The sequence below is a fragment of the Natator depressus genome, chromosome 24 (assembly GCF_965152275.1).
Source record: "Natator depressus isolate rNatDep1 chromosome 24, rNatDep2.hap1, whole genome shotgun sequence".
Lineage (NCBI taxonomy): Eukaryota > Metazoa > Chordata > Testudines > Cheloniidae > Natator > Natator depressus.
In genome coordinates, this window is record NC_134257.1 from 14,380,697 (window position 1) to 14,405,546 (window position 24,850).

General features: G+C 63.4%; 2 protein-coding genes across 5 annotated transcripts; both read right to left on the reverse strand.

Annotated features, from left to right (window-relative positions):
* Positions 1-563: 563 nt before the first annotated feature.
* Positions 564-10,464, reverse strand: FXYD3 (FXYD domain containing ion transport regulator 3). 4 transcript variants are annotated; one of them, XM_074938477.1, is made up of 9 exons: positions 10,390-10,447; positions 6,881-7,161; positions 3,073-3,140; positions 2,901-2,936; positions 2,538-2,561; positions 1,822-1,896; positions 1,402-1,438; positions 1,097-1,134; positions 564-789 (listed from the first exon to the last, which is right to left on the reverse strand). In XM_074938477.1, exons 3-9 carry the CDS (start codon positions 3,110-3,112, stop codon positions 770-772), a joined length of 270 nt encoding a protein of 89 aa, XP_074794578.1. In that variant the 5' UTR covers positions 3,113-3,140; positions 6,881-7,161; positions 10,390-10,447; the 3' UTR covers positions 564-769. The 4 variants fall into 4 exon arrangements, with proteins under 4 accessions (XP_074794578.1, XP_074794579.1, XP_074794580.1 ...); XM_074938478.1 differs by lacking the exon at positions 6,881-7,161 and having other exon boundaries at positions 10,390-10,464; XM_074938479.1 differs by lacking the exon at positions 10,390-10,447 and having other exon boundaries at positions 2,901-2,933; positions 6,881-7,759.
* A 4,478-nt stretch (positions 10,465-14,942) lies between these two features.
* On the reverse strand, positions 14,943-24,004 carry LOC141977513 (alpha-tectorin-like). The gene is made up of 10 exons (XM_074939031.1): positions 23,924-24,004; positions 22,625-22,911; positions 21,423-21,688; positions 20,584-20,703; positions 19,662-19,846; positions 18,606-18,769; positions 17,532-17,780; positions 17,005-17,167; positions 16,293-16,392; positions 14,943-15,294 (listed from the first exon to the last, which is right to left on the reverse strand). Exons 1-10 carry the CDS (start codon positions 24,002-24,004, stop codon positions 15,194-15,196), a joined length of 1,716 nt encoding a protein of 571 aa, XP_074795132.1. The 3' UTR covers positions 14,943-15,193.
* Positions 24,005-24,850: the final 846 nt, after the last annotated feature.

Sequence of the window (24,850 nt, forward strand, 5' to 3'; positions counted from 1 at the left end):
CCAGGGCTCCCCAGGGCCAGCGGCATGCGCCGTCCACAGGGTTACATGGAGGGCAGAAGGGCTGGCTGCTTGGCACTGCCTGTGTGAGCAGCTGGCAAGGGTCCAGCTTGAAGCGGGAGTTGGCACAGAGCAGCTGAGTAGGGGCAGGATGCCTGTGGTTCATCCCATGCCCAGCCCGCAAACCGGGGGCAACTTGGGCCTTTCTTGGCCAGTAGTTAGGTGCGCACTGAGCGCAGGGCCTGGCCCCCAGGCTTCTGGCCAGCCCAGCCGGGGCTTCACCAAGAGTTCAGCCAATTCAACGCGTTTTCACGGGACGCTGCAGGTTCCTCACACTCTGCTGGAACCAGGAGCTTTCCTGGGGTTCTCCTCCTGGTTTTCTGCCCCATAGCCACCGGGGCCTTCCCTACACCAGAGCCAGCGCCCCCTAGAGGGGGAGAGGCCACTTGTCCTACCTCCCTGCCCTGGGGCCAGATGGGAGCTGGCACCCTCTAGAGGGGAAGGGCCCCTTGTCCCATTCCCTGCCCCCCCTCAAGTCAGCCAGTCCTGTCCCCCCGCCTGGCCGGATGGAAGCTGGTGCCCCACAGCGGGGAAAGGCACCCATGACTTGCTCAGGGTTTCAAGCTCAGGAGACTTTTATTCCACAGAGTGGAAAGTTCAGTTAAAAAACTTCTCCCCCTCCCGCTTCCCTAGATGGGGAGGGTGGGGGGACGGGATGTCCCAGCAAGGAGCCAGCGCCCCGGGCGAGACCTGGCACCGGGACCATCCTTGTTCAGCAGTTACTGGTGCTGCCTGCGGAGAGATGTGGGGGGGGGGGGGGGAAAAAGAGGAACAGACCCGCTTACAAAGGAGCCGTGGGAGCAGTCTGTGGAGCTGGGGGTGGGGAAAAACATGCAACCCACTAGACCCACATAGGACCCCCTCCCCTCTGCAGCCCAAGAGGTCTCTCCCACCAGCAGCCAGTAGGGGGCGACATAGGGAAGCGGGAGGAGGCCCACAAGGGTCAGGGTGACAAGTTTAGAGATCCCCTTCCCTCCCCCAGAATCCAATGCATCCCCCCTGGGCCAACCAGGAAAGGGAGAGGGGTTGGGGGACTTACCAGGGGTGATGAGGTGCAGGGGCTCATTTGGTCGCCGGCTGAGGAGGAAGAGAGGGGGTTATGGGCATTTGGAACATTACCCCCCCCACCCCCGCCCCCAACACCACGACCTCCCACTGCCCCAGCCTGACCCCTCCACCCACACACCATGCCCCCTCCTCACTACCCCACCCCCACTGGTTCCCCCAATTCACACCACACACCCCCAGCAGAACCCCCTGCATCCCCAGCCACAGCATGACCCCACCTCTTCCAAAGTGTAGCATGACACCCCCCCCTTGAACCCCTCAGACCCCACCCCCTACCTGGCTTTGCGGTTAAATTTGCATTTGCATTTTCCACCTAGGGAAAAAAAAAAAAAAAAAAGGGTGGGGGGGGAGGGTTGACACAAACCTGGTGGGGGAGAAGCAGTGATCCCCTCCACCCAGGAACAGCTGCCCCCCTGTCACTGCCCCCCCACCGCTAATGACAGATGCTCAGTGCAGACAACCCCCAATTTCCTCAGGTGCCAGAACATCCCCACCCCACCTCCACCCTCCTGCTGCCGAGACACCCCTAGGGCACAGGGACACCCCCCTCCCCATCACCCCATGGACACTGGGACACTGTCCCAGTTCTGAGGCCCCCCCCACCTACCTTCCTAGCGCCCTGGGACACCCCCATCCAACCCTCACCTGCTGGGTGCTGAGACCCCCCTCCCCAGTCCCTGCCCCCACCCCACTCACTGAGCAGCACGACAATCCCCAGGGTGCAGAGAACGGCGGCGGCGATCAGCCCCCCGACCCGCAGGCGGTGCCAGTCTGGGGGAAGAGGAGCCGTAAGAACCTGGCCTAAGGGGACCCCTAAATCATCTCCCTCTGCTGCAGAGGGGCAGCTCAGCTATGCCCCCACGCTCCCAGATCCACCCCCAGAACCCCCACCCAACACCACATTTCCCGAACCCCCCATCCCCCCGCCCAACACCACATCCCCCCAAATCCCCCTACCCAACACCATGTCCCCCAACCCCCCCATGAAATCCCCCCACCCAATCATGTCCCCTGAATCCCCACCAAATCCCCCCCAAATCCTTCCACTCAACACCAAATCCCCCAAATTCCTCCATCCCCCTGCCCCCCCAATTCCTCCCCGCCCAACACCACATCCCCTGAATCCCTCCCATCCCAGACTCCCCTATCCTCCCACACCCAGAACCTCCAACTAGATCCCCAAATCCCTCCACTCCCCCACCCTCTTCCCCCCATCCAATCCATCCTCCCTCCCTCCTCCACCCCTTGGTCCAGTGCGGGCTCTCCACAGCCCATCCCAGGCTACTTCCCAGCTCCCCATGAGAGGGCAGGAGACTGGCCTGGCTAGTCCAGCCCCTCCCTGTGCCAGGCTCAGCTGGCGGGGTCCTGCCCGGGAGATGCCAGCGGAGGGAGATTGCAGGAGCGGCACTTACCATAAAAGAAGGGGCTTGCTGGATCTGGCGTGGGGCAGAAAAGAAAGAGTTAGGGTCATGAGGCCAGGACTCCTGGGTTCTACCCCCAGCTCTGGCAAGGGCGTGGGGTCTCCACTGGGTTAGAGCAGGAGTGGGGGCTGGGAGTCAGGACTCCTGGGTTCCTTGGACCAGTCCAGGCTGGTATCCTTCCCCCAGCTGCTCCATTTTCCTTAGGCCTGTACCCTTCCCACCCCATCAGAGGAGTGACAGCCCAGGCTGAAGTGCCCCTGTCACCCCACCCCCAGTGAGTCCCCTCTGCTCCCTCCCGCCTCCCAGGGCAGCTAGGGACCATGCTGGCAGCAGGAGAGTGGAGGGTGAACTCACCCGTAGGGTGTTCAGCCTTCAGGGCAGGAAACGCTGCTGAAAGAGAAAATAGCATTGGACTCCCAGCAGGGGGCGCTGTGGGGGGCAGGGCAGGAGAGCTGGCGGAGGGGGAGCTCCTGGCTACTCCAGCCCCAGCCTCTTCCAGCAGGGGGCGCTGTGGGGAGCTTCTCACCTGCCAAGAGCAGCAGGAGGCCGGTGGTCACTGGCTGCATCCTGGAACCGCGTCTGGGGGGCAGGTCCCTACACAAAGGGGCAGGGCAGTTAGAGCTGAGAAGGGGCCAGCACCAGGACTCCTGGGTCCCCCCTAGACCTCACTCCCCAACGTTAAACCAACATCTGCCTGGGCCCCCGTGTCACATTTCCCGCCCCCTCCCCAAACCACCAGCCAGCCCCCACCCCTGGGGCTGGATCAGAGCTGGTGCCCCCTAGAGGTAAAAGGCCCCATTCCCCCCCACCCTGGGGCCAGATCAGAGTGGTGCCCCCTAGCGGTAAAAGGCCCCATTCCCTCCTTCCCCCCACCAGCTAGCCCCCACCCTGGGGCTGGATCAGAGCAGTGCCCCCTAGACATGAAGGCGTCTTCTGTCAGTTGAGGGCGCTCGCTCTCTCCCCAGCTGGGGCCGTGGGTTCGTAACCGGCGAGGTCAGTCAGCCGAGCGTGCAGAGCCCTGCCTGGGACCCCACCTCGCAGCCGGGACCCCCAGAGAATGGCCTGGAGATGGGGTATCCTAGCAACCAGGAGGCCCAGCCCAGCTTGGCAGGCAGCTGGCTCTGGCCAGTGGGAGGACAAAGGTCTGCGGGGTCCGGAGAGAGGACCCCAGTGACCTGACCAGCCGGTTGCAGCCAGAGGGGAACAAAGGACGGAAGAGAGAGGGGCCCAGCGCCCCGTTTACCTGGGATGGAGGACAAAGGACAGGGAAGGAGCTGTTGGAGAAGGGGATATAGGATGCTCGGCGGGAAGGAGGGGGCTGCTGGACTGGAGAGGGAGCAGGCAGAGCCCCCCTGGATGCAGGGGAGACCTAGCTGTGCTTTGCTGGGGAAGGCCAGGCCTGAAGCCCTGAGAGTTTCCTCTGCTGGGTTCAGACGCTCAATAAACCCTCCTGTGTTACGCTGGCTGGGAGTCCCTGCAGGCTAGGGACCGGGGCTGCTTTGCTCCCTCTGGGCGTGGAGGCCCCGGGAGCCCAGAGCCAGTGGACTCCCTGAGGGGCCAATGCAACTGGCCAGAAACGGTCCACAAAGCGTGTGGGGTGGTGAGGAGCATAGCCAGGGCTGGATCAGGACTCCTGGGTTCTATCCCTGGCTCTGGGAGGGGAGTGGGGTCCAGTGGTTAGAGCTGAGGGTGGGAGGGGAGCCAGGACACCTGGGTTCCATCCTGGCTGTGCCACTGGCTTGCTGCACCTCTCTGGGTCAGCATCCTCCCCTTCTGCTCTGGGTGGCCCTTGGGCCGATTCCCCAGTGCTCAGATGGGGGGATGGGGGCAGCGCCAAGCCCGAGCAGCACCAGGGCACACATGCCCCCATCACAGCAGGGCAGGGGTCCAAGGGGTGGCACATGATAGAAGATAGGCTAGGACTGGCAATGGGACAGGGAGCTCCTCCTCCAGCTCTGGAAAGGTGGGAGGGCCTCAGCCAGCTCAACACACTCCTCCCCCCAAGCCAGACACCCAGGGCCCCTTAGCCCTGCTGCCCCAGAGACTAGGCCGGCCACCCACCCAGCCCCCTCCAGGACAAGAGAGATGCTTGGCTGAGGGATGTCCTTAACCCACCCCGTTCTCCCAAGGAGGTCATAGCAGCTGGCAGAGCTGGAATGTCCTTAACTCCTCCCCGTCATCCTTAACCTTGCCCCCTCTCCTAGGGGTGCTATATCTGCTGGCAGAGCTGCAGCCAGGGTCGGGTCTGTACCATTGGGGTAAGGCGCAGAGGGGAGGGCCGGTGGGGGGGGGTCATCCAACACAGGAGACAGTCCGACACCCCTGAACCAGGCTGGGATGGAGCCCTGACCCACCAGCATCACATGGCCAGGGTTCAGCTCTGCCCCCAGATGGAGAGTGCCCCCCGAGGCAGGGCTGGGACACCTGGAGCCATTGAACTGCCCCGGTCAAGTCACCCCAGTAGGACATCCCAGGGACTCAAGCCCCAGATGCCCAGTCTGGGTGTCAGGATGGCCCCCAGCCCCCACCTAGCACTTCTCATCAGTAGGGCTCTGAGCAGGCCGATATCACGATCTCCCAGTACAACTGAGGAAACTGAGGCACAGAGAAGGACCAGGACTCAATCCAAGCTACCCAGTAGGCCGCCCTGTCTCCAAGCGAGGGAGAACCCGCCCAGCCCAGCCCCACCCCAACCCTGGGGCCGTTGTGCCAAAGGTGAATTCCTCTCCCAGGAGCAAACGGATCCCCTGGCTAGTCTGGATTTGTCTGGTTTCATCAACCAGCTGTCAGCTCTCGCTCAGCCTGTGTCTGCTGGGCAGGGGGGCCGCTGCGCTCAGCTACCTCCCGCTCCTAGAGCCAGCTGGGGCTGTGGGAGCGGCAGGGAGCCCAGGCCCAGGCTGCTAGGATTCCCCGGGGCGGATTCCAGGGTTAGGGCGTCTCCCTAGCCTGAGGCCTCAGAGCTGGCTGATCCCGCTGCACAGGGAGCCAGGCCAGGGTGTGGCCCATAGAAACCCACCTCCCAGGGTCCCCTCTTTCTGCCCTGCCCCAGAGACGCCTGGGGCAGCAAAGGGTCCAGCCCACCACAGCTCTGCCCTGGGGAGGGGAGGGAGCTGGCTGGGTGCCGGGAGTCCTGGGTTCTTTCCCTGGCCTGGGGAGGAGAGTGGGGTCTAGGGATTAGACCAGGATGCCTGGGTTCTTTCCCTGGCTTGGGGAGGAGAGTGGGGTCTAGGGGTTATACCAGGGGAGCTTGGAGCCAGGACGCCTGGGTTCTCTCCCCATTGCTGACAGGAGCTGGTAGGCTGAGGGTGCAGCACGGCTCAGGCTAATCGTGTTTCTAGGCAACCCCCTAGAGCAGTAACCCCTTAGCCCCCAGCTGGGGCAGGATTAATTATTCCAGTAACAATCCCAGTGAACCAGGCCTGGCTCGGGTCATTTTCACATTGCAGTGCAACCCCCTCAACCGGCACCAGGCATCGCTACCCCAGTGCCAGGCGCCTGCCCACCGGGACCTCAGAGCTCTAGTACCGCAGTGCTGAGCTGGCCACCCAGAACAGCCATTGACACGGGGCAGGGGCAGCCCTGGCCCCCAGGATCTTTGAGGACGTAATGGGAAATACTGCACCCTCTCCAGGCCCCGCACAGACCCCTTCCCCTCCCCACAGATCAGGGCCCCCCCTCCCCTCCCCTCCCGGCACTGCACAGACCCCCCACAACCCAGCATCCCTCCTGTAGCATTTTAACTGTCATCAGCTACCACTGAGAACAGTCTAGAGCCATCCTCTTTGGAACCCCCTTTCAGGTAGTTGAAAGCAGCTATCAAATCCCCCCTCATTCTTCTCTTCCGCAGACTAAACAATCCCAGTTCCCTCAGCCTCTCCTCATAAGTCATGTGTTCCAGTCCCCTAATCATTTTTCTTGCCCCCCACTGGATGTTTTCCAATTTTTCCACATCCTTCTTGTAGTGTGGGGCCCAAAACTGGACACAGTACTCCAGATGAGGCCTCACCAGTGTCGAATAGAAGGGAACGATCACGTCCCTCGATCTGCTGGCAATGCCCCTACTTATACAGCCCAAAATGCCATTGGCCTTCTTGGCCTTATCCTCCCCACTTTACAGATGGAGAAACTGAGGCACAGAGCAAGGCCAGCCTGGGGTGCCAGCAGCCAAGCCAGGAATAGAAGCCAGGCGCTCAGGCGCTCAGCACATTCACCCCAATACCCACGCCCAGGGCAACCTGCCCCACGCCCAGACAATCTGCCCCCAGCAACGGGCAGCAGCTCCACACTAGGGCCAGGATCCCCCAGCCCAGTGAGGGCAGCACCAGGTGACTTACCCAGGGCAGAGCAGCAACAGCAGCTAGGCACAGACAGTACAGCTCAGCCCTCTCCTGGCTCAGCTGGTTAAGTAGGGCAGGGTCCAGACCACACCCAGGCAGGTGGAGACAGGTCTGGCTGCCTGGGCTCCAAGGGGGGGAGGGTTGAGCCTAGATCCTCCACCTCAGCCAGCCAGGAGCTGATCCAGGCACCGCAGCAGGGATCGGGCAGCCCCTCGGGGGCCAGGCACCAGGGAGACGAGTTTGGAGGTCTCTGCATGGTCCCCTCTTGTGTGTCAGTGCTGCAAAGTGTCAGAGTGGGAGCCAGGACTCTTGGGTTCTCTCCCCAGCTCTGTGAGGGGAGTGGAGTCTGGTGGGTTAGAGCAGGCAGGCTGGGAGTCAGGACTCCTGGGTTCTTGCTCTGCCTTTGTGAGGGGAGTGGGGTTGGGGGGCCCTGAGTTCCTGGGTGGTTGTGGGTAATAGAACTGCAGGATTATGCAGCATGCTAGAAGTCAACATTCAATGAGGGATTCCTGGGCTAGCAATGGCTGCAGTTTGAGAGTGAGGAGTGCAGGCAGGGCAGGGCTGGGCTGGCAGGGTCTGTGGGTCGGGAGTGAGGGGCACCAGCAGGGCTGGGCCGGTGGGGCTGTGGGGTGGGAGTGAGAGGGGCAGGCAGGACTGGGTCGGTGGGGCTGTGGGGCCGGAGTGAGGGGGGCTGTCAGGGCTCTGGGGCAGAAGTGAGGGGGGCCGGCGGGACTGGGCCAGTAGGGGCTGCAGGTCGGGAGTGAGGGGCACCGGCAGGGAGCCCAGGGCCAGGAGCAGGTCCCAGTTGTCTGTGTGTTCAGGACATTCCCTCCCAGCTCTGTATTTGCCGTTCCCAGATGCGGACGTTGCCCAGCAGCGAGAGCCCTGGCACAGCCTGGCCCCTGGAGATAAAGCGGGAGGGCGGGTTGTGACGATGTGACGCAGTAGGGAGGGGGGAGCGTTGACCTGGGAATGTGCCCTGGGGATGGGAGACCTGAGAGCCTGTCACCTGAGCCAGGAGGGGGAGGGGGAGGTAACACCTCTGCCCGGGAAACTGGACAGAGGCTGCAGAAGGGAACCTGCTAGGGGGGGTTAGTTTCAGTTTGGGGCTGGGTGGTGGAACACAGGGAACCCCAGGGCTGGGGTCTAAGCTCCCTGCTCCCCGAGAAGGACTTGACTGAGGGGTCCTGGTTGTACCCACAAGCTCTGTTTGAAACTGTTTTCCTGTGGTCCAATAAACCTTCCGTTTTACTGGCTGGCTGAGAGTCTCAGTGAATCCCAGGAAGAGGGGTGCAGGGCCTGGACTCCCCCACACTCCGTGACATCGGTGCTGCAGCTGACGCTGGGAAAGGTTAAAGAACCGGTGATGGGCACCTCCAGCCCTGCCATGGGCGTGCCAGCAGCAGGACTGGGGACCTCCATTCACTTTAACAGCGAGACCTGGTGTGGGCAGGATGGATCATCAGCTGGGAGCCAAGGCTCCTGGGTTCTCTCCCCAGTTCAGGGCGGGGAGCTGGGGTCTCGTCATAGGTGCTGGGACTAGGGATGCGGGGGATGCTGCAGCACCCCATCTTGAAGTGGTTTCCGTATTATACAGGTTTACAGTTTGGTTCAATGGCTCTCAGCACCCCCATGATAAAAATTGTTCCAGCGCCCTTAGACCTCATAATTAGATCTCATAGGTCCTGGCTCTAAACACGAGAGCCCAACTCCCCTTCCACAGCTGGCAGGAGAACCTGGGCTCAGCAGGGGGCGCTGGGCTGCAGGGAGCGGAGCAGGGGGTCAGCAGGGGGCGCTGGGCTGCAGGGAGCGGGGCAGGGGCTCAGCAGGGGGCGCTGGGCTGCAGGGAGCGGGGCAGGGGATCAGCAGGGGGCGCTGGGCTGCAGAGAGCGGGGCAGGGGTTCAGCAGGGGGCGCTGGGCTGCAGGGAGCGGGGCAGGGGGTCAGTAGGGGGTGCTGGGCTGCAGGGAGCAGGGGGCTCAGCAGGGGGCTGTGATGAAGCAGAGGCTTTTCTTGTTGTTTTCAATGGTTTGCATGCAGAGGGGGTGGGACTCAGTTTCCCTGGGTGTTACTGGTTTAACGAGGTGGTGGGGGAGGGGGGTTGTTGTTACAGAGGGCCAGCTAGCGGCCTGGAGAATGGACACCCCAGTGACTGGTGTCCGGGAGGCCCAGCTCGGGAGTCACCAGTTCCGGCTCTGGCCGGTGGGAGGACAATGGGCTGCGGAGAGAGGACCCCGGTGACCTGACCAGCCGGTTCCAGCCAGAGGGGAACAAAGGACGGATGAGAGGAAAGGAGGCCCAGGTGACCCTGTTTACCTGGAGAGAAGACAATGGACAGAGGTGGGGCTTGGGGCAGGTGATATCAGATGCCCAGTGGGGAAGCAGGGGGGCTCGGGACTGGAGAGAGGGAGCAGGCAGGGCCCCCCTGGATGCAGGGGAGACCCCTAGATGTGCTTTGCTGGGGGAGGCCAGGCCTGAGGCCCTGAGAGTTTCCTGTGCTGGGTTCAGATGCTCAATAAACCCTCCTGTGTTATGCTGGCTGAGAGTCGCTCCGGTCTGGAGAACAGGGGGCATTATTCCCTCTGGGAGTGGGTGGTCCCGGAGGTCCAGAGCAAGTGGACTCTCTGAGGGGGCCCACGGCGAGAGACAGGTGTGCTAAGGCTCAGAGAGGTGCAGTCCCAGGGGCCGGAGGGGCTTAACCCCCAAGAGAGAGTGGACCCCCGAGAAGGGCTGTCGCACTGAAGGGGGTTCTCCCCAGGGACCGCACGGGCCAAAAGTGGACACGACCTGGGAGTCCATGACAGGGGCGCTGTGCTGCAGGGAGCGGGGTGGGGGGCTCAGCCATGAGCGCTGTGCTTTGGGGGCTCAGTAAGGGGCACTGTGCTATGGGGACACTGAAGATGGATTGTCCCAGGCAGTGTATCTGTGTCACGTCTAAACTGCAGCTTGTGCAAATCCCCATCAGCTGCAGCTGGATTCCTCACTTCCTGCCCTGAACTTTTGCGGCATTATTTGCAGCTGTTCCCCAGCTGCTCCACCCAGAGGTGGCTGCATCTCAGCACCGGGCACGCCATCCCTGCCCATGCAGCCATTCAGTGGACGCTGCTGGCCAGTCTCTGCCCCTCCTCACCGGCTCTTGGCTGCCTGTTCAAGGCCCCTTTGCTGCGGGGGGAGTGGGGCTGGTGCCAGTCCCTTGGGGAAGCACAATGGGGCTCGCGTGGTGCCCGGGCAGGAATTTGGGGCACACTGCCAGCCCTGGCTGCCCTGCCTGGCTCTGCACTGTGGGAACCGCTCAACAGTGAAAGGCAGAGGCCTGGGGTGGGTGGTCCTGCCCTGACAGCTCCCCACAGCCCCCTGCAGGGAGATCAGAGGAGACCCGCCCCAGGCGCCACCACCCCCGCTGCAGGGGGCAGCAGCTGTGCTGGGCCTTCGGCCCCCCCCACACTTGGGGCCTGGATACCCCAGGATTGACTTTCACCTCTCAGTTGCTTCCTTTCCCCAACTTACTGTAAAACCAGGAGCAGCACGGACCCTCAGACCCGCTTCTGGCCATCTGCCTGGCTGTCTGCACTCCCTTGAGGTGCCGGGCAGAGCTGGGGGGAGGGGGAAGCCCAGGGCTGGGCTAGCAGGGGGCTGCGGGTCAGCACTGGGGGCACCAGGCGGAGCGGGGGGGGGGAAGGGCTGGGCTAGCAGGGGGCTGTGGGTCAGCACTGGGGGCACCAGGTGGAGCTGGGGGGGCAGGGCTGGGCTAGCAGGGGGCAGTGGGTCAGCACTGGGGGCACCAGGCGGAGCTGGGGGGGGCAGGGCTAGCAGGGGCCTGGGCTGTGGGGGAAGGGGGCAGGGGCCCTGCGGGGGGCTGGGCTGTGGGGGAAGGGGGGCAGTGGGGAATCCTGGCTCTCATGGCTGCTGCCCTGTCCCCATCCCGGGCACACGCTGGTTTCCGCTGACCCCGGCCCCATGGGGCTCCCCCGGCCCAGCCGCGCACAGAGGCCCATTGTCCGGCGCTGGCGGCCACACAAGGCTCCATTGAAAGCCGGGCCTGGGGGAGGGGAGGGTCCGGCCCAGGCTTTGTCCTGCCTCCAAGGAAATTCTGGGAGCTGATGATAAAACCTGGCAACAACGTGGGGCCCCTCCCTGCCCCGGGACCCGCCTGCCCCACACAGAGCCACCAGCCCCAAGGAGAACAGGCCAGGGCGGGGACTGGCTGGCTCGGGGTGGAGGAGGGGGAAATGGGGCACGGGGCCTTTCCCCTCTAGGGGGCGCCGGCTCCGATCCAGTCCCAGGGCGGGGACTGGCTGGCTCGGGGTGGAGGAGGGGGAAATGGGGCACGGGCCCTTTCCCCTCTGGGGGGCGCTGGCTCAGGGACAGGGCCCATGATTTTGCTCTGAGCTCAGTGAGTCTCTGCCCGGCCCCCTGCGGAGTGGGTCCCCTGTTAACAGTGACGGGGCTGGTTCATGGGGAGCGGCTCTCCCTTCCCTCACCCCACCCCCCGTCGAGGGGACCCTCCAGGGCAGAGCTGGGGCAGATCGTGTGGGAGCAACTCACCCCCTCCTTCGGCTCTGCTCTCTGAGCCCCAGCCATCCCCCTGGCAACAGGATGTGGCAGCCAGTTAGGTCTCTAGAGGTTGGCGGACACATGGAGGGGAGTGGGGTCTAGTGGTTCGAGTGGGGGGGGGCTGGGAGTCAGGACTCCTGGGTTCTGTCCTTTCAGTTCTGTGTGACCTGTGAGACCCTCCCGTCTCATGCCTCAGTTCCCCCAGTACTTTGGGGTCCCGTGACTCCCGCTGTCTCCGGGTCACACTGTGGGGATGCTGTGCAGGCAGCTCTGAGCACAGGATGTGGCAGGGGGGAGGCGCCCAGCCCAGCCCTGAGCCTGGAGTGCCGCCATTCAGAGCCCAGTGCCCACCCGTGGGCCCAGCTGGGAGGCCAGGGCACCCGGAGTTCAGTGGCTGGGCAGTGCGCTGCCCCCTGCCCTTTACCCCCCTGTGACCGCTCTGGGGGCAGCTCGTGGCATTCCTGGCATGTGGGTATTGCACAGGAACGGGGGAGCTGGTGCTGTCCAAAGCAGGGGGGCTGGGAGCCAGGATTCCTGGGTTCTATCCCCAGCTCAGAGAGGAGAGTGGGGGTCTAGTGGCTTAGAGAGGGGGAGCGGTGTGAGTTCTCTTCCCACCACAGACATTGACTCAATGTCATATTGGGAAAATCTTAGCCCCTTCGTGCCTCAGTTTCCCTTTCTGTTCTATGGGGCGAGTGATTCCCCTCCTAGCTGACTTGAATTAACATCTATAAAATGTGTTCAGCTCCCACCATGCAGAGGGGTAGGGTCAGAACTGGGGCATGGGCAGGGCAGGGCAGGGCACTGTGTCTGGGCATGGGGGAAGCCCAAGGCTGGGATAGCAGAGTTTGTGGGGCACTGACAGAGCTGGGGGCGGCGGGAGGCGCTGCAGGTCAGGAGCACGGCTGGGTGGGGGGTGGGGGGCTGCGGGTCGGGAGTGAGGGGCACCAGCACGGCTCTGTGGGGGTGGGGGGCTGCGGATCGGGAGTGAGGGGCACCAGCACGGCTCTGTGGGGGTGGGGGGCTGCGGATCGGGAGTGAGGGGCACCAGCACGGCTCTGTGGGGGGGAGGGCTGCAGGTCGGGAGTGAGGGGCACCAGCACGGCTCTGTGGGTGGGGTGGCTGCGGGTCGGGAGTGACGGGCACCAGCATGGCTCGGTGGGGGGGGGGGGGGGGCTGCGGGTCGGGAGTGAGGGGCACCAGCACGGCTCTGTGGGGGTGGGGGGCTGCGGATCGGGAGTGAGGGGCACCAGCACGGCTCTGTGGGGGGGGGCTGCAGGTCGGGAGTGAGGGGCACCAGCACGGCTCTGTGGGTGGGGGGGCTGCGGGTCGGGAGTGAGGGGCACCAGCACGGCTCTGTGGGGGGGGGCTGCAGGTCGGGAGTGAGGGGCACCAGCACGGCTCTGTGGGTGGGGGGGCTGCGGGTCGGGAGTGAGGGGCACCAGCACGGCTCTGTGGGGGGGGGGGTGCGGGTCGGGAGTGAGGGGCACCAGCACGGCTCTGTGGGTGGGGGGGCTGAAGGTCGGGAGTGAGGGGCACCAGCACGGCTCTGTGTGGGGGGGGGCTGCGGGTCGGGAGTGAGGGGCACCAGCACGGCTCTGTGGGTTTGTGGGGTGGCTGCGGGTCGGGAGTGACGGGCACCAGCACGGCTCTGTGGGGGGGGGGGGCTGCGGATCAGGAGTGAGGGGCACCAGCACGGCTCTGTGGGGGGGGGGCTGCGGGTCGGGAGTGAGGGGCACCAGCACGGCTCTGTGGGTTTGTGGGGTGGCTGCGGGTCGGGAGTGAGTGGCACCGGCACGGCTCTGTGGATGGGGGGGGGCTGCGGGTCGGGAGTGAGGGGCACCGGCACGGCTGTGCTTTCCCAGCACTGTCCCCTAGTTCCCAGCTGGCCTGGTTGCTGGGGGGGAGGGGGGCAGGTGGCGCTGGAGCTGTGGGGAGGAGCTGGGATCCTGGCCAGGGCTCACTCAGGCTGGGGCAGGCAAGGCCACAACCCCCTGGCGAGCGGCACCCAGGGGCTGCCTTGGGGTCTGGGCATCAAGCCCTTCCCGGAGGGCACTGGGACAGCAGAGGCCCCAGTTGCCACCGGAGCCTGGACCCGGGGGCTGCACCAGAAAATCTCCCCCCCCCCCCGGCCCCAGGGAACAAACAACGTGGCCTCCCCCCACCCCTGCTCGGCTTCCGCAGCCGCTGGTCCTGACGCAGCCCCCGCCCCTCCCAGCTCATGCTCAACGCCCCAGCACAAGCTGTGTCCCTCCCTGCCTGTCCCCGGCCTGAACTCTGGGCTGGGCTCCGGGCCCGGCTCCTGCACACAGGCCTTGGGCGGAACGACACGCCGGCCCCGGCGTATTTCCCCTTCCCTGGCCAAAGGGAGCTCGAGCAGGGCCAGGCCTGCCGCTGTGTCCCTGGGGCTGGGGGCTCCCAAACACCCCGGTTGTTCGGCAGGCGGCTTAGCACAGGTGCTGCACAGGTGGGTCATTTGGGAGCCTGGGGATACGGCACGGTTTGTTATTGTAGGGCCTGCTATACACGGTGAGGCTGCACCTGTTGGTCACTGTAGGGCTGTGCACAGGGGTTTGTTATTGTAGGGTTGCTGGCAGGTGCTGCGCTACTCCAGGGCTGCCAAGGCGGGTGGATTTGTTAGTGAGGGATTGCTGAGGCGGGGAGCTCGTCAGTGCAGGGCTGCTGGGGGGTGGGTTTGTGTTGCTGGGGGGCGGGTTTGTGTTGCTGGGGGGCGGGTTTGTTAGTGTAGGGCTGCTGTTGGGGGCGGGTTTGTTGTAGCTGGGGGAGGGGTTTGTGTAGGGCTGCTGGGGGGCGGGTTTGTGTTGCTGGGGGAGGGGTTTGTTAGTGTAGGGCTGCTGGGGGGCGGGTTGTGTTGCTGGGGGAGGGGTTTGTGTAGGGCTGCTGGGGGGCGGGTTTGTTGCTGGGGGAGGGGTTTGTTAGTGTAGGGCTGCTGGGGGGCGGGTTTGTTGTTGCTGGGGGAGGGGTTTGTGTTGCTGGGGGAGGGGTTTGTCAGTGTAGGGCTGCTGGCCGGTGGGTTTGTTGGGGAGCGCCTGGCGGCTAAGCACGGGCGCTGGGGCACACGGTGCAGGGACGTCCAGTCGTGGAGCCCCCGGCCACCCCTGCCACGAGGGGACTGGCGCGTGACTGGCAGCCCGAGCCCCGCTCCCAGGGCGGGCGAGGGGCCCACGGCCAGTCACAGGCAGCTGCGGAGCCCCCCCCCACCAAAGAGGGGTCCGTTCATCATCCTCATTACACGGAGGGGCAGAGAGGCACCGAGGGGAAAGGACCTGACCAAGGTCACAGCCGGAGCTGGGATCAGAACCCAGGAATCCTGGGTCCTAGCCCCGCCCCCCACTCTGACCATCAGACCCCCTCCCCTCCCAGAGCTGGAGATAGAACCCAGAAGATAGAACCCAGCCCCCCCTGCCAGCCCCCTGCCCTGTTGTGGCGACGCCAGGCTACTAGTCACAGCCCAGAGATTCTCACACTCACTTTATTCACCCCGTGCGTAGAGGGGGCAGGCAGGCTGGGGGCACTGGGATTCCCTTGGTTGTCCCAGGCTCCTCCTTCACCTGCTAGGGCTGTGGCCTCACTGGGTCCCCGTGAGGGTGCTGGGGGGCAGGGGACCAGCTCAGCCCCTCTTCCCAGAGCACTGACTGGCTGCCTGCCTGCCTGGCCACCCCCTGCCTGCCCTCCCAGGGCTCCCTGAGGCCTTGCACCTCGAATCCCCTGCCCAGGCCTGGCTCTGGGCCCCGGCTCAGGGGGCTCCAGCAAGGAGCAGGCAGGAGGTGCTGAGCAGCAGCTGCAGGAGTGGGGAGCAGGTGGGTGAGCGAGGGCTCCCGCTGGCCAGCTGCAGACCTGCAAAGAGAGAGGCAGAGATGTCATTTCACCTCACCTCACGGGGCGGTGGGGGGGCGCTGTGAGGGGCAGAGTCCCCCCGGGGCTGGGGTCCCAGCAAGGGCCTGAGCCACCAGGGATGGGGGAGTGGATCAGAGAGAGGGGAAAAAAGCCAGGCCCATAAGGCGCTTGGCCTGAGGGTGGGGAGATAACGAGACCCAGCAAGGCTGGTGCCCCTCACTCCCGGCCCGCAGCCCCTGCTATCCCAGCTCTGGGTTCCCCACAACAGCGCAGCTGGTGCCCCCCACTCCCGACCCATAGCCCCTGCTATCCCAGCCCTGGGTTCCCCACAACAGCGCAGCTGGTGCCCCTCACTCCCGGCCCGCAGCCCCTGCTATCCCAGCCCTTGGTTCCCCACAACAGCGCGGCTGGTGCCCCCCACTCCCGGCCCATAGCCCCTGCTATCCCAGCCCTGGGTTCCCCACAGCGCGGCTGGTGCCCCCCACTCCCGACCTGCAGCCCCTGCTATCCCAGCCCTGGGTTCCCCACAACAGCGCGGCTGGTGCCCCTCACTCCCGGCCCACAGCCCCTGCTATCCCAGCCCCAGACTTTCCCCCCTCACTCCACAGCTCTGCCAACGCCTCTCAATCCCCAGACTGATCACTCCCGTCATTCCATGTCTGGGCTCCCCCCAGCTTGGCCGGTGCCATTCAGCAAGGCTCTGTGGTGCCAGCACTTGGGTCTCTCTGCACCAGAGACCAGCCAATTGGCTGGTCCGACACATGGACAAATGGGGGCTCCTGGCCCCGGGGCAGACGCCCCAGACTCCTGCTCTGATCTCAGGGCTGAAAAGCTGCGTGTCCCCTGCCCTCTACTGGCGTGTCCTGGGACTGCAGGTAAACTCACTGAGCAGCTGGCCCTTGCACACTCAGCTGGGTGCTCCCAGCCCCAGGGAGACCCTGAGTGTCAAACCCAGATGGCATCTGGCAGCACCAGAGCCTGCGCCAGCTGCAAATCACCTTGGTCGGCAGCTTCGTCGTACTTCAGGAAAGGGCCAGCGGACACGACCCCCGATGGAGGCTTCCTGCCCTGCACAGCAGAGCCCGGCCTGGCGCAGTGCTGCAGGGGGAGAACAGAGCCTTGTCACCGCACTGAGCACTAGGGGGCACTCTGGAGTCACCCAGCACGGGGGTAGCAAGAGGCTCCTTGGCACAGAGGCTCAGACAGCACTGCAAAGCATCTTGCAGCCTGTTTATGTGGGAATGCAGCCACCTCTGGGGAGGGGCAGCTGGGTCCCAGCCACATGGCAACGCTGCTGGGGACAGCTTGCCTGGCACTGGGATGCAGCCACCTCTGGAGTGGGACAGCTGGGGCACAGCAGCATGACAGTGCTGCACAGGATGGCTCACAAGGCACAGGGATGCACTGCAGGCCCCATCCTACCACACAAGGAGGACCTGGCAGGAGCTGCTCCCCTCTACACCGAGGGGGTTTCCACGGTCACACTCAGCCCCACATCTCGACAGGGCCCTGGTCTGGGTTTGTCCCTTGGTGCTGCATGTGGACCAGGCTGAGAGCACGGTCTCTTGCCCACCCAGGGCTGCCCTGTGCTGCACCAAGCCACTTAGCACCACTGGGGAGGTTTCAAGGAGTCTCAGAGCAGATCCCCTCCCTGGTGTGGAGGGGGAGGGTCCCATTGCCCCTGGCTCGTCTGCCCACGTGCTCACTCACCATGGTGCATGTGGCCACCTGGGGGCTGCAGAGCCGGACACGGCAGTGCAGATACACCAGCTCTAAGTCTGGGATGAACTCGAAGACATTGAAGGAGAAGCGGCTGATGGTGGAGACGCCGTCCTCCTCGATTGTCACTGTGCCATCTCGCAGGCTGGGGCACCTGGGTGAGGGACAGGGGTCAACCAGACATGGCACTAAACAGCAAGCAGCAGGTTGGACACTGTTAGCCAGCTCTACTTGGCTACTGCAGGTTCCTCCCTGCCCAGCGTAGTGTTAGAACCCAGAAGTCGGGACTTTCAGCCCCCTCACCCCAACCCACCATGCCCCACTCCCCTCCCAGAGCTGGGGATAGAACCCAGGAGTCTGGATTCCCAGCTCCCCCTTCTAACCCACTAGGTCTCACTCCCCTCCCAGAGCCAGGGATAGAACCCAGGGGTCCTGTCACCCAGACCCCCTGTTCTGTACCCCTCACCCCCCATCCCCTCTCTGCTAGGTGATGTGAAGCAGAAGGGCCAGCTGCTCACTGGTTGGTGATGAGATCCCATCGGATGCTGGAGGAGGGGTCTCGGTCCGGAGTGGCCCAGCACGATGACAAGGTCAGCACAAAGTGGCTGGGGTCCAACCCCGAAACCCTGATGTCCACGTAGACCCTGTGGTTGACAGTGAGTGGGATGGGGCTCTGGGTGAAGGGTTTGCTGTATCGAGGGTCTTGGTACAGGACCATGGTGGTCAGGTAGCTCCCTTGGCCGGAGGGGAGGGTTGTGTTAACGACACTATGGAAGAAGGTGAGAATAGAAGAGAGAGACAACACTCGATGAAGGCTAGAGAAGAAAAGTAACGTGTCTGCGGCAGGGTGGGGCATTAGTGGCACCAGTGGGCAAATGCAGCTTTAAGAGGTTGTGGGAACTGATGAAGTGCCAGGAGCTGCAAGGAACGGGGGGCAGGAACCAGCATGGTGCAAAGGGGCAGGAGAACAAGGGGTCACAGGAACCAGCACGGTTCAAGGGTACATGGGAATCAGCAGGGTGCTAGGGGAGGTGGGAACCAGAGGTCACAGGACCAGTGTGAGCAAGGGGATGTGGGAACAAAGGGGCATGTGAACCAGAGTGGTTCAAGGGGATGTGGGACCAAGAGTCATAGGAATGGCACAGTGCAAGGCAGGTGCACCCAGGGGTCACAGGAATGGTGCGGTGCAAGATAGGTGGATTCAGGGGTCATGGGAACCAGCACAGTGCTAGGGGGGTGGATCTTGGGGTTGCAGGAACTGGCACAAGGGGGCAGGACCCAGGAGTCCTGGGAACCGGTGCAGTGCAAGTGGGGGCGAGACCCAGGGGGTTGCAGGAACTGGCACAAGGGGGCAGGACCCAGGGGTCGCGGGAACCGGTGCAGCCAAAGCGGGGTGGGACCCAGGGGTGGTGGGAAGTGGTGCTGTGCAAGGAATCCTGCGAAGCCGCAGGGTGGAAGCAGTGCTGTGGGCTGTGAGGTGGGGCACTGAGGGCCAAAGGCAGAAGGCTGCAGGGGGCTCCCGAAATCAGCAGCAGCAGGTGGCACAGAGGAGGGGCGCCCAGTCTCCTGCTGGCTCCTGCGGCCCTACTCACTCCTGTATGGGCTGGATGGCCATTGGGACGGACAGGTTGAAGCTCAGTGGCTGGGCGCAGGAGAAGTGCAAGAAGAGGAGCCTGTCCCGGCTGATCACCCCTCCATAGGTGTTGCCCACCCGGCCCTGCACCTCGTTGGAGTAAGTGGCGTGGGTGGTGTTGACCTGTGGGGGGCACAGAAGCAGCAGCGGTGGTGAGAGTCGAATCCCTCCATGCCCAGGATCCACGTCACTCTTCCCGCCACGGCAGGGCACCCGTGGCACACTCCTCTTTTGCACAGAATGCACATCACTTGTCACCGCCCTTCTCTCTCCTACCCGCCTGGTGAGTGCCCACTGGACTGGGGGAGGGGGAGGGGGGTCAGCGTGTTGACTTGTGTTTGAAGATGTGCTTGGCTGTGTGACCCTATGGAGGTGTGCATCCTCATGCAGGCACTCGTGTGACACCATGTCGGCGTGCCCTGGTGCAGGTGTGGGACGGTGTGTAGGGATGACTCGTTCCAGTGAGTGTGGGTTTGTGCGTGTGAGAGCTAGTCTGTGGGGGCGGGGGGCAGTCTGGATATGTGGAAGTGTGTTTGGGTTTGTGTCTATGCACCGGTGGCACTGTGCATGTGTGCAGGGGCAGTGTGTTGGCAGGGGCTGTGCACAGGGCCATGGGTTGGTACGTGTGTGGGGGTGTACATGTGGCCATGTGTTTGTGCACATGGCTGTGTGCTGGTGCATATTCATGTGGCCATGTTTTGGTAGGCGCATGTGGGTGTATACGTGGTCATATGTTGGTGCACGTGCACATGGCTGTGTGCTGGTCGGGGTGCACAGGTGTGCACGTGGCCATGTGTTGGTACATGTGGCCGCGCACGGGTCAGGGCGGGCGGGCGCGCCTGTGGCCGCGCGCTGGTCGGGGCGGGCGGGCGCGCCCGTGGCCACGCGCAGGTAGGGGTGGGCGGGCGCGCCCGTGTGCGGGTAAGGGCGGGCGGGCACGCCCGTGGCCGCGCGCGGGTAGGGGCGGGCGTGCCCGTGGCCGCGCGCTGTGACCAGTCGCCAGCCTCCTCCTCACCGTCACCGTGGTCCCGCAGCTCTGCTGTGTGCTGTCGAAGTAGAAGACAAGTCTCTCCCTGACGAGGGTGCCGGTGCAGCTGGGGTCGGCCAGGTGCAAGGCCTCCGAGGGGAAGCCGTCGGAGAAGAGCAGGCAGCGGGACAGGGACACTGAGCTGTTACCGCCCCTGCAGGCCAGCTGGTAGTCTGGAAGGGAAGTGAGAACAGGTACATGGCAGAGCCCGTCCCACGGGGCCTCTCTAGGCGTGGCTGGGGCTGTGCCCTGGTTCCTGGCATGCCAGGCGGAGACCAGCTGCGCTGCGGAGCTGCAAGCCCACCGGACAAGAGGAGACGCTCCGTGTGCCTGGGAATCCCACGTCAGTGAGATCTCCAAGAACTCGCTCACCGTGGCTGAGAGGCCAGGCACGTGCTGGGCACTGCAGGGAGACCCCTAATGGCCAGGATTGGGAGCCAGCTGCAGAGGGGGAGCGGGCAGATGACGGGGGCTTGGAGGGGGAGACAGCTGGCTCCCAGTCTGAATCTGGAGGTCCCGTCTCCTCCCCTCCCCCGAGCAGCCTCGCCTTCTACCCTGTTTTCCGCCTGGGATGACAAAGGCTCAGGACATTTAGGAGACACATGGGGAGCCGGGGCCAGAATCAGAGCCCAGAGTCACCTGTGTTGCCAACTCTTTCCCCAGAACAACCCTGTGCCAAGCTCCTTGCCCACTGCTCTTCGGCTCAAATCACTGCCCTCACGCTGTGTGATGAGAGAAGTAACCTTGGGAAATCTGCTGTCCCAGTGCTGCCCCAGTTCACTGAGCCAAGGCATTCACGGCAGACATAGCCCGGCCGGCGACGGTTCCCTTTGAAAGCATGGATAGATTTCTGTGCCTTGAGTGTCAGCGGAAATCTGGACAGAGGAAGGGACCAGAAATTGCTCTTTACCATAGTCTGCCACTTGGATGGGCTCAGAAGCTCTGTAGCAGTAACAGCCCCATCTCCCTGCCTGCTCTCCGCACCACTCGTTCTCCCCGCAGGCCAGACCAAGGCACGGGTCACTCGCAGCTGCAGAGGGAATCAGAGTTTAGCAGCAGCAAAGCCGACCTGTTGATTGTATCTGCAGCTGTTCTCTGATCTGCCCAACCCCCTGTATTTCTAAGGGCAACCTCTACGTTTCTTGAGCCTTTCCAGTTCAATGCATCAAAAAGCACTTTGCAAATTACACAGAGTTCCCACAGCTCATGCTGGCATACAGCCTCCCCTGGGCTGGGTGCAGGCAGCAGATTAATAGCACAGGGACCGCTCATTGGGGCTGAAACATGGCCGCTTCTGGGGAGGGGCACAGCGGCAGGCTAGCAGTCACAGAGCGACGCGGCTCTGCCAGCGCTGACATGCAGCCAGTTCAGGAGTGGGACCCAGCGGTTGTTTTAGCAGCCACACAAATACTGTACAGGGATTGTTCACGCGGTGCTGAAATGCAGCCACCCCTGGGGTGAGGTGCAGCGACTACGTGACAGCCTATGGAAACACTGCACAGTATTTGTGGCAGGAAGGGAAGGAGAATCCTTGTTTGAGAACGGAGGAGGAAGAATGTAAATACCCAAATGGGGATGTGACTAGGACAAAACCCAAAAAGGGTTTTAATGACTACGGGGGATCAGGTCGTTGGCTTTATGGCTCCTCCAAGATTTCACGCTCAATCTCAATAGTGCCAACGCCTCACACTCCCAAATTCCCCAACCCAGTGCTCTCCCCCCGGGCCTGCAGGTGGGACTGGTGCTCACGGCACTGCGCAGACGGTCTCCACGCGCCAACACGTATCCCCTGAAGGCTGCACAGCTCTTCGTAGGAGGCGATGGCCATGCACAGCATCCCATTGGCCGTCCCGTAGTGGCATATGTCGTACAGGCAGGAGGAGTAAAATGGGGCAGGGTCCACATGCCAGTGGCACTCGGCAAACGGTCCCGATTGGCTAGTCAGGGTCCCGCAGAGCTCTTCAAACTCCAGGGGGTCGCTGCAGGGCTCGGGGGAGCCGGTGTCATCCAAACACCTGGAACAAAGGGAAGTTAGCAGTACTCATGGCAGGGCAAAGGGACTGGCTCTCTCTAGTAGCACCTAGGGAGTGGGGGAGAGGGATAGCTCAGTGGTTTGAGCATTGGCCTGCTAAACCCGGGGTTGCGAGCTCAATCCTGGAGGGGGCCATTTAGGGATCTGGGGCAAAAATTGGGGATTGGTCCTGCTTTGAGCAGGGGGTTGGACTAGATGATCTCCCGAGGTCCCTTCCAACCCTGATCTTCTATGAGTGTCTGACCCGCCCCTCCCAACCCCCCCTCCTACCAGGGGACCTTCTGAGCTCACTATTAAGCTTTGCCTCCCAGTAACATGCACTGGGACCAACCTACAGTGCATCTCCCAGGGCCACTCCAGCTTGTGATTTCTCATGCACACGAATAAATGAGGCCCAGCTGTAGGTGAGGGGATTGGGACTCGGGTGAGAGGCAGGGGTGGGGAAAGAGGAGCCTGTCACAACATGCGTGCAGACACGCACACGGATGCACACACACAGATTCGTAGGCGCACCCAGACACACGTGCATACAGGTCCTGTCCTCAACCTACAGTGAAGTGAACAGGAAATAATTAGTTTTTAAAGAGTAATTGATTAACAGTTTGTCACCTTCTCTCTCTGCCCCCACCTGCTCCATTCATCTGTTCACCCAGCTCTCCCAGCTCACTCCACTCCATTCATCTGCCCGTCCCACCAGGAACAGGCCTGAGACCCAAACTCATCTCCCACAGGAGTCACCAAGCAGCTGTCCCACCACTGCCAATTTCCAGAGCCTCATTTGTGAGCTCTGCCTCCCAGCCCAGTCCAGCAGTTTCACTCCCAGAACGATCTATTCCAACACGAAAGCCTCGGTTAATTTCGCTGGTAAACAGCAACCGAACGTCCTCAGGGATCCCGCTGCTCCATCAGGATACCAGACCTGGCCGGGCTGGGCTCAGACTTCCAGGCGTTCCCGAACTCTGCGTCACTCCGGGCTCTCTCCCCGCTGGGCAGGACTTTGTCGTCCCTGCGGATGTCGTTGAAATTCCCACACATCCCGCACAGCCGCGCCCGATACTCCAGGCCCACGCGGACGAACAAAGTGTGGCGGCCGTTGAACTGGATCTCCACATTGGCTGGGGTCTGTATGGTCACCAGGTTTCTGATCCTGGTCACGCTGCCCAGAGGGCCCAGGGCATGCGGCAGGCTCACCCTCTCCCCGTTAACCTGAAAAGCAGAGGACGCAGTGCAGTGAGCACCGCCGGGGACACTGCCTGCCAGGCGCAAAGCCCCTCGGGGGAGGCCAAAACCTCGCCCTCTGCAATCAGGGAGCCCCTGGCCTGTAACAGCCCTGGGGGCACCAAGCCACCAGGGCTGAGTTTAAGGGGGGGAGGGGGCTGGAAGGAAAGACGTTCAGCAGGTTCTAGGTGGAGGCCCCGAAAGCTGCTTTCCCTCCTCAGTATTTAGGTATATTGTAGGGGCGCCTTTGAGCCCAGTGACAGGCCAGGACCCCTGCCCCTGCCTCAAGAGCCATCTCTTCCCAGCAGAGCTAAGGCACGTTCTAGCTCCTGACGGGAGTCCTGGCCCCACGCAGACCCAGCTGCTAACACAGCCCCCCTGAAATCCGGATGCCGACTAGTGCCACTTCAGTGCCGTCAGTCCTCCCGTGCCTTGCCTACACCCCGCAGCCCTGCCCAGGAAGGACGGACGCTCTCCCGCAGCGCACTGGGAACGAATGCATGGAGCGGCTCAGTTTCTTGCAGCGCTAAGGGCCATGGGACATGCCCAGAAGTCTGAGCGCCACAGACCGGGGCGCTGGAATGGGGGGGGGGGGTCAGGGGCCGTGGCCCCCCCTCACTTTTTACTGGCCATAAGGCCGAGCGATAGGGGTGGGGGCGGAGAGGAGCGAGGGGGTCTTGGGGGGAAGAGGAGGGCGGTGCAGGAGCAGGCCCTTGGGGGAAGAGATGGTGCAGGGCTGGTGGCTCAGGGGGCGGGGCCACGGTTCGGGCACCTCTGGCCCCCCACTTTTAGGGTGCTTCCGCCGTTCCTGCCGAGGCTCGGGTGCTGGCGCGCTGTTTTGCAGCATGGCTGTTCTCACGCGCGTGTCGCTGCCTGGGGGAGCCCTCAGTAATCTACTGTAATCCAGCGCAGGCCTGAGCCCTGCCAGCAGGTGAGCAAATTGTGCCACCCCTAGAGAGTCAGTTTAAGGCCAGAAGGGACCATGAGATCCCCATCCGACCTCCTGGATCTCCCTGGGCAGCCGCCCACCGACCCACCAACACAAAGCAAACGAGGCCGGCAGGAGACTCAACTGCTCCATGCCACAGGCAGGGAATAGGAGGGACCAAAGGGTACCGGTGCAATGGCAGGGCAGTGACCCAATGACAGACAGGTGCCTCGTCTAGCAGGCGAGTGGGGACCCCGATGACTAATTCAGTTTGCAAACACCAGGTGCTTAGGGGACAGGTCAGAGCCCCCGGGGTTTCGGAACAGTCACCCAGGTGCTGTTAACCTCCCCACTTTAAATAAGATCATTGAGTTATTTACCCATGTCGCTCTCTGCCGGGGGAGCAACGCTCACTAACGGAGCAGGTGGGGAGGGGCTCCTTGGGCCTGGGATCCCCTGGGGAGCAGCGTTCACTAGCAGGGGCTGTGCTGGGGTCGGGGGGGGGGCTGGGATCCCCTGGGGAGCAGCGTTCACTAGCAGGGGCTGTGCTGGGGTTGGTGGGGGGGGGCTGGGATCCCCTGGGGAGCAGCGTTCACTAGCAGGGGCTGTGCTGGGGTCGGACAGGGAGGGCTCTCTGGGGCTGGAGCTCCTGCTCTTGAGAGAGTTGATGGAAGCCCCTTTCAAATGTCTTCACCCTCACCTCAGCAGCCTTGCTGTCCCCCAGGACAATGTGAGCGTCCTGATCCCCTCTCTCGAGCCAGACGTCCACCCGGGAGACGAAGGAGACCCGGCGATTCCTGCGGTGCCTGTTTGTGGCCACCACCCGGAAGGAGAAGTCGAGGGAGGAGTTGCAGGTGTGCGAGATCTCGTAGGCGCATGTGCCCTGGAAATGGGCCACTGCCCCATCGAAGGTAAAGTAGTGAGGGTCCCCTGTCACCGTGCAGGTGGTCAGCTGGCTCTGGCAGCCCAACTTCCCGTCCTTCACAGCACACCGCTGGC